Source organism: Hakea prostrata, chromosome 10 (assembly GCF_041222555.1).
Source record: "Hakea prostrata isolate BN-2017 chromosome 10, UWA_Hpros_2, whole genome shotgun sequence".
Classification (NCBI taxonomy): domain Eukaryota; kingdom Viridiplantae; phylum Streptophyta; class Magnoliopsida; order Proteales; family Proteaceae; genus Hakea; species Hakea prostrata.
Window position 1 is genome coordinate 34,782,723 of NC_142609.1, and position 19,172 is coordinate 34,801,894.

Genomic DNA, 19,172 nt, shown 5'->3' on the forward strand with positions numbered 1-19,172 from the left:
CAATGGAGGGTACAAAAAGCTTTCTCCATCTCTCTAATCCACTTCAGAAACAAGACATCCTTGGTGATTCCAGTGAAAGTAGGGACTTGAAGCTTCATGAAATGTCCATCAGTTTTGAATGAGGTCCAGGAACAAAACCATCAACATTGGCACCAGCCGCAATAGTATTAGTCCCAAGAGGATGAGCTAGCTACTTGCCAGTCTATTGTGTAGTCATGAAACCATGCATCATAGTATTAAATTGATCTTGTTGTTGATGCATCATGTTTCCCAGAATGTTCATCACATCCTAAATAGAGACTACCACATGTGGGCCTGGAGGAATAGGGTTCTCACTAGCTAGAAGTACTTCAAATCCCGGAATTCCATCATTCACAACTCTGGTAGTGGTCTCAACATTAGCCTGGTCATTAACACCACTGACCTCTTCATTTTGACCATTCAGTACAATGTGATTCCTTAACTTAACCATTATGCAAAAATTCCAAAATTAACAACACTGAAATGTTACGTTCGGAAATAGATTCTTCATGCCAAACATACTTCAATTCATTCCAAATAACAATGTACAAAAGTTGTATTTAGCACAAAAATAAAAAAATACCAAAATATGGCCAAAAAATCCACAAAACATCACAACAACAATTGGGCCGGTCGCTTGGTCAATCAACCGGTACAAGCGACCGCCCCCTATGCCACGACAGAAAATGTCTTTATATAAGGGTTTTGGGTCCCATTTCACTTTTCACTTCACAAAACACCAAAAGAGCTATGGGATTTCGTTCTTGAGTCAAGGAAGAGTATTTGGGGATTCCGTTGACTTCAAAACTACTTTCCACACTTCCTTTCACACTATACAGTATATAGATAATCTTCTCTCTGAAACCCTCTTTTCTATGGTTTTGGTAAGAGTTTCACCAATGCATGATTTTTTTCTAGGTTTTCTTTAGTGCAAAACACTTATTTTCACTTATAGAACATGTCTAGGCATAGATCTACTGTTCATTATGCATCTATACATTCATGGGTATCTTATAGACATATTCCAACTCTCTTTTTCTCTATTTCTTTACCAAAAATCAGATTTTCATTGTAGATGGCTGCTTGCAAAGGTAGGAGAGTTCCTATTCATGGCCGAGGTCGTGGACATGGTCGAGGTGACCCCCACGATCCAGTACATCCATAATACTTCAGATCACCAGAGGCTCAAGAGCTCTATTTTGGCCACTTTTGTCACCGTCGGGTTAAGTTAGGTCGATCGATTGTGACAGATGAGCTTGAGTAGTTCCTTGAGCGGAGAGATTCATGAAGCAAGCCGAGAATGTGTTTGATTAAGATCAATGACTCAACACATCCAGGAACACATGCGGTCTTTGATTGGAAAAAAGGATTTCAAAAATATTATATAAAGATAACACTACATGTATAGCTCAATTAAAGGGAGGATACATCAAATGAGATAAAATGAAACATGTTTCACAAAAATTCTTCTTCACTCATGATCTTCAACGAAATGGTGAAATTGATGTTCAACAAATTCGTTCAAATGATAATTTGGCAGATTTATTTACTAAGGCATTACTTACTTCAAGTTTTGAAAAGTTGCTACATAAGTTTGGGATACGTAGACTGAAAGATATTTAATGACCTTATCAATAGGAGGAGTAAAATACGTGCTGCACTCTTTTTCTTTTACCAAGGTTTTATCCCATTGGGTTTTCCTAGTAAGGTTTTTAATGAGGCAGTTAGTGATACGTATTATATATATATATATATATAAATTTTTTTTTTCTTCACTAAGATTTTTTTCCAAAGAGTTTTTTCTTAGTAAAATTTTAATGAAGTACATTATCTATTGATGGACATCCAGGGAGAGTATTATAAATAATATTAATTGTGGATATTCATCACCCCCAAATATATAATACTTCCAATTGAAGATCTCAACACGTTAGCATGCAATTTTGGTGATTCACATTCCCATATTAATTGAAGATCACAGTGATCTCAATACACAATGTTGACAGTCAATATTTCCATTCTATGCATCTTCTATTTTGGATGTCAATCTATTTTTTTATATCAAGAACATCTTATTATGTGCAAGAATCATATATTGTATTTCTTGTAGACTCTAATATTTATATATGAGAGAAGATGCTACTAGTAGTTCTACTATAAATATGTAATGCACTTAACTCAATGAAAAGTTTGATTGATCTTTTTACAATTTTGTTTTTTTTTTTAATATTTTACCATACAAGGGTATATAAGTATATTACATTAACCTTGAATCAAGCGCACGCAACCCAAACGCTAGTACTCTTAGTAGGGGTGTTTTCGTCATTAACAATTAACAAACTAATAAAAAAGGAAAAATGAAAAACACAATAAGTAATTCCTCGTCTTCCGTAGCTAAGGTGTCGAACCTTTGCCTCCCGTCCTTACGAGGGGCTTTCCTCATCATCATCTTCTCCGTCTCCTGTGACCCATTCTATGTTCTCCGTTTTGGTTGCAGCGGTTCATCTGTTCGCCTTCTTCTCCGTCTTGGCTTCTCCTGGTGGTGGGATTGTGAGAAGCAGAGCAGTTAACTGAAGGTCAGTTAAATTAATCTCGGAATTAGTTTATTTCTTAATGTTGTCACTGTTCATTTCATAGTGAAACAAATGCGAAACTGAAAGCATTGTAGTGAAACTAGTTGTGAAGTTGCTTTCTGATATTAGTAAATTGCGGAAACAGGAGGCCTTTGTCGAAATTTTCCAGTTTCAACATATAATCCTATGCAATAGAGCTGTAACGTGCAGAACTATTATAGTCTTGCATTTCATTCATATAGTTACAGGACTTGTAACGAGAAACTGTACAGTCTAGCCATTAGCAATAACTCGAACTTACAATAACCTTTGGTGAACTTACCGGGTGCCAAAAGCATCTAAACCAATCCAAATCGAGGGAAAATCATGCATTGTTTGACTGAAACCGAAATATGAGTCATCCATATTAGGAAGATATTTTCCATTACGGGGAACCCAAAGGTACAAGAAATGAATAATGTTATGACCTAGCCAGGTACATAAACTTTCCCAACATATCCAACAGTGCCAAATGGACTCCCCTGAGCAAGAATTGCATGGCTCTGCAGATTTCAAATATTTTTCTATTACAATGTTCAAATCATTATATATACACATCCATTAGGACTTAGGATACATTGTGTCTTGCGAGTTTCATGGATTATATGATGAAAGTTGTGTAGGTATCTTTTGTTTATTAGGTTGTGCATGTCTATTGTATAGGTCTTTGTTATCTCTAAGAGAGCAACCCTGTTACACACTTATTAAACATGTATGTATCATTGGCTTCTGCATTTTACTGCGCTGCATTTTTGAAAAATATTATTCTAGTTGAGCCGTTTAATTGCTGTACATATCCATACCCATATGACTTGCCGTTCCTAAACTTACTAAGGGCTCATCTGACCTTGAATCCGTCTTCGTGCTGGGTCTGGCTTTTTCTGCTTCTACTTATCAATGTTGCTGCTTGCATTTGCATCACACTATGAGAATTTGAGGGAGAAAATAAAGAAAGGTAAAGAGCAGATGACTAGATCCATAAACTTTTCTTCCATACTGTTGTGGTGTTGAAGTGAAAGCAGCTACAATAAATGTTGATTTCCATCTCTTATATACTTTATATATGATCTTTAATTTTTTGAACCTGTGTTTATGGTTAATTGGTTCTTGAATTTTCTTTCCTTGAATGAGCAGCATTTGAAGTTGTGCTAGGGATGACGACTCGAATTGCTCCAGGTGTTGGAGCAAACCTCCTGGGCCAGCACTCAGCCGAGAGGAATCAAGACGCCACTGCTTATGTTGGAAACCTTGACCCCCAGGTTATGCTTTTTACTGTCTTATCCTTCTTCACCATCTCACTGCCTGTGTTTAATAATATCTCGTCTTTTTTTACTGCCTCCTGAATGTATTGGGTGTACCTGAGTACCTGAACACTGAATCATCATTTGTTATGTGGAGGTAATCCTAAGTTTGGTCTTTCAAATTGTAGTTCTGAGACAAAACTAAGGTTTTTGCACTAGAATGTGAGAAAAGGGGATATATGTCAGCAATTGGAGATTTGTGCTTTGGTTATTTCATATCCTTCGGAGAACTAGCCGTTGGTCTATTCAAGCTTTGCATTGGGCTTCTGAAGCTGTTTTCTAGGATAATTTTCAAGCAATAATTGAAGGAAATGGAGCAGAAAATATTCTAAACTCACTTGATAGAATTAATACTTGTCAAATATGTTCTGGCAGGCTAGAAGTCTGTGCTGTTGTATTGTAGAGGCTTTTAGGGGTTTCTATTATTTTTGCCATTTTAGGTATATACTGGACAGCTATCCTTTTATATTCAGTGTTTTCATTGTTCATTGGTTTCAGAAAGATATTGGTAAGTGCTATGTATCACTTCCTGATAACAAAAGTACAAATTTTGCAGGGTACCTCATTTTGTCCCCTGTGGAAATCAGAATATTTCAGTGGATGGGAATGACATTTTGTTCATAAATGCCTCTTTTGTTACAGCAGAATTTCCCTTCAAATTTCAGGGAGTCCATATTTAAGCGTGAATACTCATGTTAAAATCATTTGATGCAAAAGGAAAAATAGAAGAGGTTACAGTGATTTATCATTATAAGCATACATAAAGTCTTTCCTCAACATAGTCAATAAGTACTAACTGCCAAATTTTTTAGACATTTGATGTTTTAAGCCCCCGGATGTCAATTCCACAGAGTTCTTCGAAGGGCGCATCACTTGTAGCTTGGGATCAAATGTAGGAATGCTCAGACTGTATGAATCATCTTGATGTAACCAGGACTGGCAACCATCGGTCCCCTCAGAGTTTGAGCCCAAAACAGACTCCTATTGGTGCACCCATGGTGTGGTCAAATCCTTTGAAGGGATAATATATTTTTGGTAGGGATGACCTCTAGAAGCCATCCGTTTTGAGTGTCTAAATCTGGTAATAGAAGGGTTACCACAAGGTGACCACTTAGGCTACCAACATGCCTGTGGGTGTTCATTCATTGTCTTTCAATAAAGTTGAACACCACTAACTGATCTCAATGGAGGTCCCATATTGGAATTTCTTTTGGTTTTATTTTTGAACTTTAGTTTTTCTTAACTGACCTGAACATTTGATTTTGTTTGTATTTGGTGATTGTCTTATTCAGGTATCTGAGGAATTACTATGGGAGTTGTTTGTTCAGGCAGGCCCTGTTGGTATGTTTCATTGTTTTTATTATTTGAACTTACCTGTTTGAGTAGTTGTTGGATAATTATCATGAATGTTACAACCACTCACCCAAAAGTTCTAGCTGCTAGGAAGGGTGCACAATGCTGTATATCAATGCCCCCATACATGCAAGTCTTACCATAAGTGTGCTTTCTTAACCATTATCGCCTAGTCGTTCTGGCTTGGTCATCCATAAAAATTATGTAGTAGTTGGAAATAAGAATACCAGTATGACAAAAGAGGGGAGAAAGTTACTTTCTCTCGACATGGGGACCAAAATAGAATGATGGTGCTTTCCAAGTTGCACAGTTCACCTCTATTAGAGATATAGACACAAGAGGACAAACAAATTGACAAAGCTCATCTAATCAAGTATGACCAGGATCACTGCTGTTGAAGAGAAGAAACAATTTATTGGGATGAGGCAGCATTAGGGGTGGAGAAGGAATCATCAAAGCAACAAATCCTGAATATTCGTGCCTGTGACTAATCATCCTTCTCATCTCCAGATCCTGGAAAACACAATTCAGAGGACAGAATGTGACAGAAATTCAAATACATGGTGAGCAGACTAACAAAAATATTGTGAAATTTTGGGTACATGGAGACCTTAACCCAGGGATATGGAAGCTGATGGATTAATAAATCCATGCTTGAACATTAGAGGATGAATCATTGTCTAAAGTTGTATGAGAAAGATAACTAGATTGATGGCAGTAAGAAAATATCAGAGGCATGCCCGGTCATGTGAGCAGATCATCTAGTCAATAACCCATCGAGTGTCTAATGTGGGATCACGGCGACGAGGCGATGCAAGGCGGTTTAGGCTAATTGAGGCAATGAGTCGACGAGGCACCCTTCAAGGCGCTTTTGAGGCGGTTGAGGCGTTGTAAGTGAAATTTTTAGTGTACATCTCATGCACTCTAAATCTATCATATCTTATATAGTAAAAAAACTAAAATCAGACTACCTCAAGTCATCCAACATACTACAAACCACACATAATAGGTCCTAAATAAAAATTCGCAAGAAGAAAGGAAGAGAAGAAGTTGCTTGTCACTGGCCACTGCTTGCCGGAGTGTCGCTGCTGGAATGGAAGAGAAGAAGAGAGGAAGAGAGAAAGAGATTAGGGATTAGAGTGAGAGTGAGAGTGTGAGACTTGAGTCAAGAACTTATTCTCTTTCAATTTTGTTTGTTTTTATTTTTATTTTAACATTTGACCACATGGAGCGTCATTATACATATGCATATAGGTTCAAACAATAGATACTTTACAATCGGAATCTAATAAGCATTTCAATATTTGCCTTCGATTAGGCATCTTTCTCGTGATTTAAAAAAGAAAGAAAAAAAAGCGGATGCCTTATTGCCTAAAAATAAGGCAACGCTAATTTGAGGCTCTCCGAAGGAGCCCAAACGCCAAGGCGACGATTAAGCGACGCCTAGGCGACGCCTTGACAACTATGCCAGTGCCTCGCATTGCCTGGACACCAAGACAACCATGGCCCAACTATGTCATCAGAAAGAGAAATGAGATAGAAAGCATAATGCTAATGAGCTACGCAATCTTGATGAACACAATCAGGAAAGCAAATTTCTTCCGGCAGCCTGAGTATTGTAGCAAAACTCCTAGATAAAAGTGAAATTTAAGGATTATCAGAAAATTTCTGCTGCTGTCTCCCACAACATCTTGTCCCGCCTCGGCCTTGGATCGGGCAATTCATTTGTTCTCACTTTTCCATGTACTGAGGTAAGACTTTGAGACATCACCCCTGTATTTACCCTCTTTACTTGGTGTTTTTTCATTGTGTAGTTGTCACCAAGACAATGCAAAGCTGTATCCAGAAGCCTCGGGGCATTGTTGAGGTTTTGACTAACCTTGATGCCAGTTATAGATATATCTTCTTCATCTTGTTCTCCTTTTCCTTCCTTTTCTCCTCCTTTGTTCTCCCCTCCCCTTTTTATTTTTCCCACTCTCTCATTTCCCCAATCTACTCTGGGAGCGTTGACACTTACTGTGAATTCAAAATATATGTTACATCTGATGATGAAGGGAAAATAATTAGATTTGATTATTCTCTTAATATCATCCTTCTGCTGATTGACAGGGAGGCATTAAAAGAATTTCATCTTCTCTGAGTCTCCTGGCATTCGCCCTTAACCAGAAATATTGCTGTAACATTTGTCCTTATGATGTAATCCAGTGTCTGGGCCAGTCTTCAGGATCTTCTCTAATTGAACCAGCAACAAGTTAGGGTTTAAGTTTGCTGTTCTAGGTCTGATTTCAGTCAAATTTTCAATGAAAAGAAGCTATTGAAGGCTTGTTGCTGTGTTGTTCAGATCTGGATTTCAAGGGCAGCAGCTGCACTATATTTAAAACACTCAAGGATCCCTGTAGCTAGATCTGATTTGGTTCCCATCTCTTATATCTAGGTATTGATAGGTCTAGGCTTACGGTTTTGCTGGGTTAGAATTAGGTCTGAAATTAGCAGAAAATATTCTGTTTTACACAAACTGTAATTTCAGAAAATTCCCAAGTTAGGGTTTGTAATTTAGGTCTCCTAATGTGTATAGGACTCTTGGTTAGGGTTAGGGTTTGGAGGGAAGGTAGAGAAGGTGTAGGGGAAGATAATCCTAAAAGGGTTTAGGGTTTGGTTGAGAGGTTTCGGAGTGATGAGAGTTTTAGAAAGCTAGGGTTTCCAGATATAGAGGTTGAAGATGAATTGCAGAAAAACTCAAAACCAATGATGAATGGGGTTGTGATGCAATTTAATGTGATTTGAGGGGAAAGGAAGGTGGATCCTAATGAAGGAAGGATAGGGTGAAAGGGGTAGGGGATGTAGGGTTTTTGCTTATGGGAGGGTACTGCTGCTGTGCTGCAAGGATGAAGGAGGGTGGGGGTTGTTTTGTGCGAGGTTAGGGAGGGTAAGAGGGTAGGGAAAGGGTCTGGGGTATCAATTGAAGGGGTTGGAAGATCACTTGAAGGTTTCTGAACTTGGCTTTCTCTGGTGCTGCCACAAGCTTTAGGAAGAAGAAACAATTGCAGAGAATTAGAGATTCTCAAAGCCAGGTTGTGGGGCTCTCTCCCGTGACTCCAAGTCTTCTTTCAATGCTGTATTTTTTTTTTTTAATTCAATCATAGTCTGAATCGTTTACAAGGTGTCGGACTTTTCTGTATCCTCATCATGTTGAAAGAATGCAATTAGGATCTCTAATTTGAATCTAGCTAGGAAACATATATTTTTTTGTTTTATCTTGGATGAAAGAAAGATACTGACTCAAGTTAGGGAATCCAATTTGGATTAAAATTCCTTATTGCAACCAGACTTAACTTTCTTTACTAGAAAATGACTTAAGTAAGAGTTCCTAAACTAATATTTGTAATCAACTTCTTGAGTGAATCCTACTTGAAAATTGGATTCCAACTGAGATTACTACTCAGACAAAGACTCTTCAGTAACTTGTTAACCAAGGACTCAAACTCAGAACAAAAAGTAGATCTAGATTCCTTGTAGAGAGTGGAGTATAACTAGAGAGATCCCTTCTCCATCTGGGACTCCTAACAAGATAGGACTCTAACCACTTGTCCGGTCGAAAAGGAAAGAGGAGAGCCTTGCTCCTAAAATTGTTCTGGATTCGACTGGACCCTTCTAGACTCCAAAGGGGGTGGTAAAATAGTAAAATACCACTTTTGCCTCTTAGTGGCTCGGCCAGCCTATAAGTGCACCTTTTGGGCTAAAAAATCAGAGGTGCCCTATGGTTTCTAACCCTGGTTACATCACTTTATGTAATAATATATCATAAGAAATATTCCAAAATGTTTCAGTTAGGGCCCTGGAATCACGCCATGTGAAAGAAAGGGATTTTGGGGGGGGGGGGGGGGAGTTGACATAACCCACCATAATAATATATTATAGGCAAATTACATATAGACTCCCTGTGTTTGTAATCAATTACATTTACTACCCCTGAAAAAAATCAATTACAAATGTCCCCTACTGTTAAGAATTGAAAGCTAGAGTTTCAATAGTCGCCGAACCTTTAGAGCTCCACCCGAGTACTTGTTTCTCACCATAGGAACCTCATGACTCTCATCGAGGTACATTTGAAACTCAGAAGTGTACTCACAAGAGAAGAAACTCTATTTGATACTTTTGGAAACATTATTCTTCTTGAAATACATCTATTTATGGTTTTAGTTATTAATACAAAGCTAATAACTTAGTCAAAATTCATTTTCCCAACTCTCACTTGACTCACCTAACCTTTGACTGTAGAACTTCCTTACAAAACTCTCACCAACCATCAATCCTGCATATGGGCTAGGTTTAAGCCTTAGTCAAGATTGTAGGCTAAGCCCAAGCCCATTAAGATCAATAATACTTGGCTGATTGTAGGCCAAGCTCATTAAGATCAATAATACTTGGCTGGAACTACTACTTGAATAGGTTGGTGGGTTGTTGGCTGCACCAGCTGGATACTCTGCATCACCATGGCCTCCCCTCAAAAGAAACATGTGTATGACAATTCTCTCCGTCTCTCTCTCTCTTTCTCTGTGTAGTGGTGCTGTCAGCGTTACCAGTTCTGCCGTTGCGCCCTCTTCATTTTACCTTTCACTGTATCATCCCTCTCCCATGAGAAAGTTCTCAAGACTCAACAGAACCTTTCTGTATCTTCCTTGATTATTGACAATCATTCTTATACATGAGGTTTCCCACCTTGAAATTCTTCAGAATTGCTCCTTCAAATCTTAATCCTAAGATTCACTGATGAAGGCTTGCCCCTCAATTGTCTGGTCTTGTATATCCTCAAATTCTGCAGTAGTACCTTGTATTCTCTCCTTAAAGACAATAATTGTATTGCCTTCTCTCACAATAGATGCTTTTGCAACTCATCCTTGGAACACCTTAATGTAGACAGTGTGGAGGGAAGTACTTCATGGCTAGTCCACCTTTTGAGAAGAGGAAATTCCCTTTTTACCTCGAGTAACTGTGCCATTGCGGTTGTATTAGCTATCCTCCTTGTTTCCCATGTGATGTTGAGTTTGTTGACTATTGAATCAGATGCTTTTTTAAGGAAAGGTTTGATTTGGAATTTAGAAACTCCAGATGAAAGTTTCCTTCTTCCAGCAGATCAAACTAGTTAGATACTATTTCACAACAGAATCAAAAATTTAAATATAAACTGATATAAGACTTGGTGCCAACACAAAAGTGTATATCATGTCATGGACCTGTAGGCTTCTCATAATCTGGCTTTAACTTTTCAACGCACTTCCAGCTGTGTAATTCCCCCCCCCCCCCACCCAAAAAAAAAAAAATGAAGATGTTCAGTCATTTTACTTCTGTTCTTTGGATGGCTTTAAATGAATTCAAGTAACCATGACAAGTCTTTTAAGTTTACCAATTGAGTCTTATCCCTTGCATTTTTTTTTTTTGGGGGGGGGGGGCTTATACATGTAAATGAATTAGAGTGGTTGGTTCACAGCAGTGAGACAATATTCAGTTACTATGGATGCCACTTTCTTGAATTGTTTTTAGTTTTTCATTAATTAGTCCAAACATTTACATAGATTATTCCCTTTACATTTATAATTTAATTGTCCTTGAATTGTTTTTAGTTGATTTCTATCAATTTCAATAGTGTTCACATCTCATATTCTTCATCATGTTACAGTCAATGTTTATGTGCCAAAGGACAGAGTTACAAATCTCCATCAAGGATATGGGTTTGTGGAGTTCCGGAGTGAAGAAGATGCAGACTATGTGAGTATTGCATGCAGTTGCTTCTCTCAAGGATCGGCATTGGATTTTCAGGTCAAGCTAGTTTAAATATATGGAAATGTTTAGCATGGTTGTTTTTGGTTCAATGTAATATGTTGTCATATTTTATGAGGAAGGCTGTTAGCATAATCAGAAGATTGTAGCATTTTTTACTTGGTGGTTGAAGATTGAGACAATTTTACCCTTTGCCATACTCTTGTATAGAAATATAGAGAAATATGGGACGATAGTTACGTTTACTTTGTATAGTAAGTAAGTTTGTTGAGTGAGTTACACAGCTATTCTTAGTTTTAGTTCGAAAATTTCCATTTGGTTTTAATATTCTACATCCAAGCAGATGGAGCTGCACACAATTTCTGTTAATATGATTTCATTTTTTATGCTTCTTGATAATTTGAAGAATGAATTTACCACATCTGTCCTGAACAGCAAACACCCCCCAGACCAAAAATAACTAAGTAAGAAGTAGAAACCTCTGTGATGTAACCCGGGGTTTAGGATGGGCTTAGGGTTGCTGGTTTTGTAATTCTGAACCACTGTTAATACTAAATTAGTAATTCAGATGCTGTCCAGAGGTGAGGAGGCTGGGGTATGAAGGTTTTTGGCTTTTCTGAAAATTCAAAAAAATTCTGCAACTTCACTTGAAGAAGATGAAGTGCAGAAAATTTCTAACTCCAGAAACAGGGCTGCTTTTGGGAAATTGGAATTAGGAATTCAGTCTAGGGTTAAGGGCGACCTAAAGGGAGTGGAAAGGGGGAGGAAAGGGGCTGAAGTTTGAGTTCTGCAGGGTGGGATAACCTGCTGTAACGCAGGGAGGCAGGGGATGAAGGAGAAGCGCCAGGGCAGCTTAGGGCCGCCTAGGTTTGGGCTGTAACTGAAGAGGAAGGCAGGGGAAGGATTTGTGATGGGGTTAGGGCTGCTCTGAAGGTCTGAAAGTGAGGGGATGGGTTTGTGAAGGCTGCACAGAGAGAGAGAGAGAGAGAGGATTAGGGTTTGGGAATGGGTTTCTTAACTGTGATTGAAGACTTGTAGAATATCTGTGTTGAATGCTTCAATCAGTGAAAGAAGCTTTGAAGGTTGAAGAATTGATCACACAAACCTAGCCGTAGGGTGTCCCTCAGGATCCCACATCTTCTCAATTCAATTTCTTATACTCTGGTTTCATTCTATAGTCAATACTGTCAATTACAAGAGAGACTCAGGCTATTTATAGCTACCCAACTCGACTAGACTCAAAACTCTTTCCTAATTTGAAACAACTCAAAATAGGACTTTTTAAAGGAAATAACTGACTCTTAAGCAAATTGACACTTTCTATATTTCGACTCTAAAACCAACTCAAACTCCTTAAGATAAAGTTTCTTTGAAATCGGGAATCTATCTAACAACTCTAATTAATAAGGAACTGGACTCAGGGTGGGTCTCCTTTACAGTTTAGGATACTACCGCCTTACATGGACTCTTAACTAAAACACTTGCTATTTTAAACAAACAGGGACTCAACTCCAACTTGGACCGAGTCAAACTCAGTTAACTAATTACGACCCAATACTGAAACTCTTAATAATTCATAATTGACTCTATCAACATAAAAAAATAAAGTTAGATCCCTGACCATGTGATTGTGGGAAGTAAAATAAGACCTATATTGGGCCCCAAAAGGGGGGGGGGGCTTGGAAAATGACCAGAATACCCCTGGGCTATTGAACTTTAGGTGCACCTTCTGGGTCTGATTTTTGGCCCAATTTTGGGGGGCCCCAACCTCGGATAGATCACCCTACACCCGAAAACCGAAGGCTTATTGTTAGCTTTTTGCATTGTCACTTAATTAGAAGTGTTATTAATTTAATACAGGGTTTTTGAATAATCAAAAAAAGTACCATAACATAGTCTTTTCTTAGAGAATAAAATCCGGAACAGGGAAAAATTAGATGATCAGATTGAAACAAACTTGGGGCTGAATTCAAGTCCCAAAGAATGGGCCATTGCTGAATATTTCTGGTTTGTTGAATGACTGGATCTCTAGATATGGATTAATCTAGCTATACGAGGAGGTGAATATTCAAATCAGATATCAGATTAATGACCGGAAATGTGGAATTATGGTACCTGGTCAGAACTGATATTAGAACTAAATTCTGCAATAATACCCAACAGAAGAAACAGATTGATTCAGTAGTCAGAATTGCAGAAACCCAGAATCTGGACCGAGTGAAAAATAGGAAGTCTTAATTTAACCATATCAGAATGTCTGCTCTAAGAGCTTTTGCTTGTGTCTCTATCCTGGGGAAGAACAACTCTTAAAAACTCAGGTATGACCTCATGGCCAGATTCCTCAAGTTTATTGTTGAGCAGGGAAAAAGAAGAAGATTTGTATATGAATTTCAGATCAGAAATTGAGTTGCAGAAAATTGTATGAACACTTAATTAATGGAGAAGTAGACAGAGGAAGGAGAATAAGAACAATGAAAAGCCATCCAGGTGGTACTTGGATGGATCAAACACCAATCAACATTACCAAACCCTTGATTCCTTAATTGAACATAAGGGAATTTTCAGGCAGGAAGGAGCAGCCAAAGCTTTTCATTAATTTACATCTATGTACAGCGTTGAAGCCCTTGCAAACATATATTCGATATTCAAAAAATTACCTTACAAACACTAGAAAGCAGAAGGCAAAGACTAATTCAAAGCAATACTGGACATACAGAATCATTATCCAGCTTAAATGTAACTCCTAGTAACAATTAAAACAAAGAAATAAAGGTAACTTAACTTAATGCTGCCTGCCTAGTCTCTACCCTTAGCATGGTCCTATTAAAGTGGCTCAATACAAAGAAAAAACTTTTGACTTAAAATCCCAACACCTATATAAACCAACACAAGGCTGTATACAATTTAAACAAGCCTGTATGAGTTAGTTAACTGTGTCATTATTGCCAAGGTGATGCCTAGGCAACAAAGAACCCTTGATGCGTAAAGTAACCAGTTGCCTTCTGTATCAAGGAGCTTTGCCTTGGCACTATAGTATGAAGTTAGCCTGTTGTGAAACATACTTCCATTATTCCCTGGTTATTATTTAAGTTTTAGTAAATGATATCATTATTAACTAGATAAAATCCCTGCAATTTATTCCTTTTCCTTTGATTATCAGCATTGTAGGACAGTTGCAGTGCTATCTAATCAACTGGATAAGGACAGTTCAATGCTATTTTAACCCACAAGTTCTCATGCATGCTTGTTATATATTTTTTCTCACTTGAAGTTGATGCAGATAATATGTGGCTTTTAGCTGTTTTTTGCTGAAATTTATTTCTTCCCTTGAACTAATGTTGTTTTATCATAATCTAGGCAATAAAGGTTCTGAACATGATTAAACTGTATGGGAAACCAATACGTGTGAATAAGGTGAGTGATTTCTTGCCTCGTGCCTCTTAACTGTTTATGTTAGTCAAGGACTTTAGTTTTATTATCAACTAGAAGGTGCATTTCGAGGTAATCTGTTATGAGTCTCTTTCTCTATGCATTATCAAGTTTCATAAATGATCTACCATATAACGTTTCCATTTATCTTCAGGCTTCCCAAGATAAGAAGAGCTTGGATGTTGGTGCAAACCTTTTTGTTGGAAACCTTGATCCTGTAAGTTGTCTGTTTGTGTCAAGACCTTAGCTGTCTTACCACACCATCATTTGCTCATTTGAATTTGAGTTGGTTTCCAGGATGTGGACGAAAAGCTTCTATATGATACTTTCAGTGCATTTGGACTCATCGTTACAAACCCAAAGGTATCTTCTCTCTTAGTGGCTATACTTTCTGTTTTTTGAGTAGAATGCTGAGTAAAAAAGAGTAACTGCTGCATAATATTTGCAGTTCAGCATTATTTGGCTTTTTAATTTCCTGTTTTGTGTAAAAATTCTTACCTACATGTTGTCAGCTTAATTCCTTTATACACGCCTGGAGCCTTTGTGTTTGGCAAACGCGCCATCTTGTACCATTAGAGGTGAAAGTTGTAGCAATAGAAACCTGAATGTTTTCTCTCTCAATGGCCCTCTCATGAAATCAGAGATTGATATAAGATGAGGTTTCTTTCAGCAAGTGGCATAGAGGAGCACATCAATGAGGTGCGGTGGAATTAGTTACATACATGGGATGACAGTAGGCCCCTTTCCTCTAGTGAGGTGAGAGGAGAGGCTCAAAGAACTTACTCCAATAAGTAATCAAAATATTACACCCCTCTGGGAAAAGCGGTTAAAGGTTTAACAAGGCAAAAAGTCCTTCAGTAGCCTACATAGGGAGACCTTCTTATATGGTTTCTCTAATTCTGGTACATGATGGCACATGGTCTAGATTTTCCATGTGTCAAATTTAAGAATCAGATTTTATTATGTACCTCTCCATGTATTGTTATTTTCCACTGTTTTTCAGCTGTGTTTCTTTTTTAACTATTCCAAGATATTTCTTTCTCTAATGGATTTTATAGCCTAGCCTTGCCACATGGTCAGCCCCGTTACGGCTGAAACTTCACTGACGAACAGGGGGCCCTTTGTTCTGCTTATCTACAGAATTCGGGCCTCCACTGATCATCCATATGGTGGTAAATTGGGGAATACAGGAAGGCCTTCCTTGGTGGGTTTTGCAGGAAACCTACTGAATGCTTAAATTATTTTTAATGTTAGCTTTCTGATGATGCTCATCTACTTCATTGGCAATTGAATGGGAATAACCAGGAGTATTTTCCTATTCACCTTTTGCTTAGTGATTTGATGTCTGTTAGCAAGTTTGCTTACATTATGAACCTCCCTAGACCCTGCAGTGGCATGAGCCTCGTGCCTGAATTCATTGGTTTTTCTTTGTAGCTTTTGTTCACCTGAGTGGAAACCTAAGTTAACACAGGCAGTGGATACACTAGAAATCTGCTCCAATCTGGTTCTCTGAACTTCTACTTTTTGGAGCTTCGAGATGTATACATTGTATGGTATCCAAGTCAAAATGGTTTTGCGACCTTTGAAGTATTCGTGGAGGCAAAACAGCAGGCTCAGTAGTCAATACATGGGCTATTCTGCTGTCAGATTAATTTTCCTAAAGAGCCAATAAAAATCCCAACCAAATTCCATCCAGCAGGTCAGCATATGCAAATTTCTCTACATGGAAAGCAACACGGATTATAGTATATAATTTGATTATCCAGAAAAATTTACGGACCAAAATACCATCTTCTGCTATTTAAGTGTAGATAAACTTTTATCTTCTTATATAAGAGATCCCATTTAAAAAGACAGGCTTGCAAGTGGTGCCCCATCCCCCCGGCAAAAATAAATAAATAAATAAATAAAGAAAAAAGAAAGAGTGTATATTTTGAATAACTTTTTAAGAAAGAAAATGGATTGATTGAGATGCAAAATTAACATAGGGGTGGCGGCTTCCTATTAATGATCTCTAGTGCAATGATTTTTGTTCCTTTTTCAGATAATGAGAGATCCTGAGACTGGAAATTCTCGTGGGTTTGGTTTTATTAGCTATGACTCTTTCGAGTCTTCTGATGCAGCTATTGAGGTATGTCCCTGGTTCTGTATCTGTGGTCATATTCGGAAATGGTAATAAATGGCTTGCTGGCATTTACTTCTTTTTTCAATGTATCTTTAGGCCATGAGTGGTCAATATCTTTGCAATCGTCAAATTACAGTGTCCTATGCATACAAGAAAGATACCAAAGGAGAACGTCATGGTACCCCAGCAGGTTAGGTCTTAAATCAACCATCTTCATCTTGTGAATGTTCAAATCTCTTTGTGTTCTGCCAACTTAGTGGACTATCTTAATGTCAGAGTTTTAGCATCTCCTCTTTCTTGTTTTATTTATTTATTTATTTAAATAGATTTCTAGAAAATGCTCATTATTTTGAACAAATGTAATGCAGAGAGAGTCTTGGCTGCAAGCAATCCTGGTACACAGAAAAACAGGCCCCATACCCTTTTTGCAAGCGGACCACCTACACTATTGAATGGTCCTCAGGCTAATGGTCCCATGGGGGTCCCTGTTCCTCCTCGTCCCTTTTCAAATAATGCCATTCCTCCTGGGCAAGTTCCAGCAGTCCGGCCTCCCCCACCACAGGTTGGGGCATTTCCCCCTCCTATGCAACTAGGGGGGCAACAATGGCCTGGTCAGATGCAGCAACAGGGTCAAATGATGGTGCCACCTGTTGTACCTCCACCTCAGCAGCAGTTCAGACCATTTGCCAGGCCACCACCACCTAATATGCCACCTCCACCGCAGGCAGCTGTTTCAAGGCCTCTCCCACCACCACCAATGGGTATGATGAATGCGCCACCACCGGGTTGGCCCCAAGGACCACCTCACCATATGACTGGAAGACCTCCCCCGCCACCTCCAATGTCCATGCCACCACCTCCACCACCTCCATCGTGAATTGATGTGATAGGTCATTCAGGGTTACAACCCTGAGATGTATTTTTGTAAGGAGGGCACGACCTGGCTGTTGTCTTTTGTTTTCTTTGTTGGACTAGATGAGGATTTTTCTTTTTCTGCAACTACTGTTAGACGAGATTTTGTTGCTTTTACTTCTCTTTTAAGTGAGATCGAATGGGTTGTAGTATATAAATCCAATGGTGCAGTCCCATGTAAAATTTTCTTCAGGGTGACAGTTTAAAAGGTGGAATAATGAATTCCTAGGCGGTAAAAATTAGTTTTCATTTTCTAGACAGGTGAGACCAGACCCGAAATCCATATCCAAACTGGAAAAGGAAGTGGATATGATGAGCAAGTGAGAGGAAATCCAACTCTTCTGTTTACTGGAAAATGAGAACTTGATTATTTCAATTGAATAAAAATTTGGCAATTCAACTTTAGGATCAAAATTGAATTTAACATTTTCTGATTTTAAATGCATGGCTAGAATTTGATTCTAGTTGCTAACGCAGAGTTCTTCTAGTGATGAAACTAACACCTCTTATTAGTGAAGAAGTCATGTGTTCGACTCTTGTTAAGGCATATTAATGTCCTTGACCATGTATTAATAAAACTAAAAAGAAGTCTCTTTGTAAAAAAAAAAAATGATTCTAGTTCTAAATTGATACCTTTGATAATTGCTTTCCTCAGTCTGCAAAGAAAGACTGATTATGTGGAATGAGTAGAACCTTTTTGCTTATAGAATCAGCGGTGAACATCAGTAATGATCCTATGGATAACTATATTGGTGTTGTTCTAGGTATTATTATGCAGCCAAGTATTCCTTCTAACCCGGATCCTATAGATCGCGCAGTAGGAACTACATTTTCGAATCTGGGAAGCAATTCCATCGCAATGGAGCTCCTCATGCTAAGAGGATATTTTACTATAAGAGAAGCTGTCTTGCTCCAGAAACCTGTTCATCATTGCAAGTGATCTAATCTGCTAAAAACGTGCTCGACAATATTGATTGAGGAACGCCTTTGACAATCAAGTTAATGAATGTGCACAGCTTAAGAAGTATAACAATTTGCAGAACTTTCAATACCAAGATAAACGTTGGAAGTGTGCATACCTCATTGAGGCAACATGCTTAGGTTTAGAGTTTTTTACATGAGCCCCCTCCATTTTGATTTAAAACTCGGCACCCCCCTCAAAATTGAAATCTTACAAAGGCCCCCCTCCACATTTAATACTGTCAAGTTTCCTTTTGTTTCCTTTTGTTTTTAAAATTTTATCCTCTCTTGATAAATTTATTTGACATCCTAAATAAGAATATTTTACATGAACTCCCTCCATTTCCATTGGAAATTCAGTGCACCCCCTTAAAATTGAAATCTTACAAAGCCCCCCTCCACATTTGACTCTATTAGGTTTTCTAGTTTTAACTTTAATTTGACAATTTTACCCTCATTTGAATAAATTTTTATTTAAAATCCTAAAAAGTTCTTACATGAGCCCCGTCTATTTTGATTGGAATTACTCAAGACCTTCCCAAAATCAAAATCTTACAAAGCCCCCTCCACGCTTCGCAACGTTTGTTTTCTTTTAACCATAATATGATTTTGTCATTTTACCAAAACTTAATAAATTCATATAAAATCATAAATAATATTTTTTTATGTCACCATATCACC

The 19,172-nt window shown here is 38.1% G+C and overlaps 1 protein-coding gene across 2 annotated transcripts; it reads left to right on the top strand.

Annotated features, from left to right (window-relative positions):
• The first annotated feature begins 2,414 nt into the window (after nucleotides 1-2,414).
• LOC149002628 (uncharacterized) lies at nucleotides 2,415-17,944 on the top strand. Of its 2 annotated transcripts, none has more exons than XM_089137498.1 (10): nucleotides 2,415-2,586; nucleotides 3,768-3,892; nucleotides 5,227-5,275; nucleotides 10,965-11,053; nucleotides 14,423-14,479; nucleotides 14,649-14,711; nucleotides 14,792-14,857; nucleotides 16,539-16,625; nucleotides 16,716-16,809; nucleotides 16,988-17,944. In XM_089137498.1, the coding sequence occupies exons 2-10, from the start codon at nucleotides 3,788-3,790 to the stop codon at nucleotides 17,494-17,496; spliced, it is 1,119 nt and encodes a 372-aa protein (XP_088993624.1). In that variant the 5' UTR covers nucleotides 2,415-2,586; nucleotides 3,768-3,787; the 3' UTR covers nucleotides 17,497-17,944. The 2 variants fall into 2 exon arrangements, with proteins under 2 accessions (XP_088993624.1, XP_088993623.1); XM_089137497.1 differs by having other exon boundaries at nucleotides 2,415-2,597; nucleotides 16,988-17,943.
• Nucleotides 17,945-19,172: the final 1,228 nt, after the last annotated feature.

Excerpts from the sequence above, each read along its gene's own strand:
- LOC149002628 (XM_089137498.1), top strand. The coding sequence starts at position 3,788 with ATGACGACTCGAATTGCTCCAGGTGTTGGAGCAAACCTCCTGGGCCAG. Across the intron at positions 14,712-14,791 it reads TTGTTGGAAACCTTGATCCT|GATGTGGACGAAAAGCTTCT; the intron begins GTAAGTTGTCTG and ends GTTGGTTTCCAG. Across the intron at positions 16,810-16,987 it reads ACGTCATGGTACCCCAGCAG|AGAGAGTCTTGGCTGCAAGC; the intron begins GTTAGGTCTTAA and ends AATGTAATGCAG.